The following is a 3,291-nucleotide window of genomic DNA, read 5'->3' as shown; positions in this document are numbered from 1 at the left end:
TCAATCATTCAGCCCCGAGGCACGGCTTGCTGCAGCTGGAGAGGAGGCACCTGCTTCTCCTGGTCTGGCCTTTGAAGAAAGGGGTGTGCAGTGTGCAGGCATGAGCTCTCCATCTTAGCTTTGGGAGTTTGGGACACATCAGGCCCTCTGTCCCACATGGATCTTTTCCTAGCCACTCCATTCCCATTGTCCTAGCTCAGTCCCAACATCACCTCCTCCTGGTGGTCTTCCCTCACCACCCACTCCCCCAGACACTCTTGCATGATCCTGCTTGCTTTTCTTCTCGGCTCTCTCTCTGTCTGAAATGGCTTTACTTGTGAGTTTATTTACTTGGTCGTTGGGTGTCTCCAGGCTTGTTTCGTGCTCCTGTGTGGCAGGTGTGCTGGAGGTAATGCTTCACTTTCGATCTCATGTAGAGACCAGGAAACTGAGGCTAAGAGAGGAGAATCCTGCTTCAGAGCGAGTTTGGCAAAGTCAGAGCTAGAATCAGAACCCGGGGTCCCCTGAATCCGGAGCCTGCTGTGACTGCCCAGGGAGTGAGCTCACAGCATCCCTCCAGGCACTGTAAGCCCACGGAGAGACCCCAAATGGTGGGCTCGAAGGTTCTCTATGAGCACAGGGTCAGGACAAGGTCGCCCGTTAGGAGTGGCAGGGCCTGGAACCTGAGCAGGTCTGTTGTCCTCTGCAAAGCGCCTGGCCCCTTCCTTTAGATTCCGTCTAGGCATTAACATGCACACGCACGACCATTTACGCCCCGCAGGTTTTAAAAATGCGAATTGCTTTCGCAATGTGTCTTGAGAGTGTTTTCACATCAGTGTCTCTCATTCTATGGATGAATCACGGTTCATCTAGCCAGGTCCTACTGATGGATCTTGTGTGGTTTCCAGGTTTTTGCTTTTACATATAAGGCTACAGGGCGCGTGGTGTATACGTGCAATCTTTGTGTGCACGTGAGATCAATGGCTAGACTCGTAATTGCCAGCCAAGGTGAATGTACGTATTTTTATACTTTTTTTTTGGTTAAGATATAAATTACATTTAGTAGCGGGCATAACTATCGCATGTGCAGCTTAGTGAAGTTTAGCCTGAGGGAGGGGGACCTACATTTGTGTCAGTCATTCAGAAGAGGTTGGCCCTGACGTAGGGCCTGGGGCAGCAGGAGAGGGGACACCTGCTTCTCCTGGTCACCAGCGTATGTGAAACTTACAGTGCCCAGGATGGATGTAAAATGATCTGAGCGTTATTTTTGTTTGCATTTCCCTGTTATTAGGGAGTTGAGCATCTCTTCTTATATACTGGCTATTTTTATTTCTTCTGTGAATTTTTTGTTCTTACTTTTTGTCCTTTTTTCCTCCCCCTTCATGTTTTTTTTTTTTTATAGCAGATTTTAATATACTCTAGGTATTTATCTTTTATCTATTTTATATGTTGCAAATACTTTATCCCAGGGGATAGCAAACTCTGGACTGTTTTTGTAAATAAAGTTTTATTGGAACATAGACATGCTCACCTGTTTACCTGTTTCCTGTGATTGTTTTCATGTTACAATGACGAAATTAAGTAATTGGCACAGAGATCATGTGGTCTGAAAAAACTATTTTCTATCTGGCCCTTTTTCAGAAAAATTTACCTCCCTCTGCTTTACCCCAATTTGTTACTTGTCTTGTTAGTTTGTATGCTGCCTTTTGTCTCATAGAAGTTTTACATTTGTATAGAGTCAGTCTTGACGTTTTCCTTTGTAGAATTTGAATTTTGTGTGTCTTATCCTGAGTTAACAAAAATATTCCCTACTTTCTGGTGATAGTCGTGTGGTTATGTTTGTCACGTTTGTGCTTCATAACCCACCAGAAGTTTGTTTTTTAAAATTTTATATGTCACTTAACCTCACGTATCCATAATAGTATTACTTTCAATATGACATCAATAGAAACAATTAATAATGAGAAATTTACATTCCTCTTTTTTCTCTTGATAACAAGTCTGCAGAAAGTTTATTTGTGTTTATGGTGGGAGGTAGGGATCTATCTTTATTATTTTCCTAATGGGTAGCAATTGTACCGACACCATTTATTGTCTGGTCCTTCTGTTCCCCATGGGTCTGGAAAGGCGTCTCCATAATATACCAAACCCTCTTTTACGCGTGGGTTTGTCCCTGTGCTCTGTGGTGTCCCATGTATCTTTCCGCTCCTGTTACAGTTCCACACGGTACTAGTAATCATAGTTGTAGAGTATTTTTTTCTCTCGTGGGGCGGGACTCTGTCCGTCTTTTTTCTTTTAAAAAATCGTTTTGACCGTTCTCTCATCCAGATAAATCCTAGAACCATCTGGCCGGGTTCCACGGGCAAAACCACGCTGGGATTTTGATGGGGATTGTAGTGAGTCCTAGATGAACCCTGCGGGAGGGCAGGGCAGTGATTGTCATCTTTTACAGATGAGGAAATCGAGGCCCAGAGAGAGGACGTGACCAGTCCGAGGTCCCATAGATGGGAAGGGTAGATCAGTGCAATTCAGTATTTGTTTATTGAGCACCTACTCTGTGCTGACCAAACAGTGTGTGGGGACTAGGGATGCTGAGACCCAGTCCTTGTTCTAGAAGAGCCCAGCTTCCCAGGGGAGTTAGCTGCATCTGTCCTAGGAGCAACAGCAGGGGTGTGTGCGGGGCACGGTCTGGACATAGGGGGCCCAGGATCAGCCCTGCTTGATCCTGGGAAAGCCCCCTCAGGAAAGGTGGGGAGAGACCACAGTAGGTCAGTGGGTGCTTTTGTGATCAGAGCAGTGGTGGGGAAAGGCGTCCCAGGCAGCGGGAACAGGACATGCAAAGGCCTGGAGGCAATGACAGTGACCTGTCCCCTTCTCTTTTTGCCCACCGTCACCCGTGGACAGACAAGGGGATGTGGCCCTGCCTCCCTACTACCAGCCAGAGGATGACGACGAGATGCCCTTCATCTGCTCCCTGTCGGGGGACAACGGCATCATGGGCTGCCACGAGATCCCCCCGCTCAAGGAGCAGGGCCGCGAGTGCTGCCTGTCCAAGGACGATGTCTATGACTTCGGGGCGGGGCGCCAGGACCTCAATGCCAGCGGTCTCTGCGTCAACTGGAACCGATACTACAACGTGTGCCGGACGGGCAGCGCCAACCCCCACAAAGGCGCCATCAACTTCGACAACATCGGCTATGCCTGGATTGTCATCTTCCAGGTGCGGCCACGCAGGCTGGGCACCAGGCCCCTGCCGGTCTTTGTGGGGCTGGGGATGCGGTGAGGCGGGGAGGGCGGAGTGAGCAGCTTCGC

General features: G+C 48.4%; 1 protein-coding gene across 1 annotated transcript in view; it reads left to right on the top strand.

Annotated features, from left to right (window-relative positions):
* The window catches only part of CACNA1I (calcium voltage-gated channel subunit alpha1 I), a 102,237-nt gene that overhangs the window by 55,235 nt on the left and 43,711 nt on the right, over positions 1-3,291 (top strand). Inside the window, exon 6 of the mRNA XM_011369120.1 lies at positions 2,884-3,199. Within this exon, the coding sequence (XP_011367422.1) occupies positions 2,884-3,199 (316 nt within the window). The remainder of the gene's footprint in view (positions 1-2,883; positions 3,200-3,291) is intronic.

This window comes from Pteropus vampyrus, unplaced genomic scaffold (genome assembly GCF_000151845.1).
Source record: "Pteropus vampyrus isolate Shadow unplaced genomic scaffold, Pvam_2.0 Scaffold145, whole genome shotgun sequence".
Lineage (NCBI taxonomy): Eukaryota > Metazoa > Chordata > Mammalia > Chiroptera > Pteropodidae > Pteropus > Pteropus vampyrus.
The sequence above is the reverse complement of the archived record's forward strand: the minus strand, read 5'-3'. Positions and strand labels throughout refer to the sequence as shown.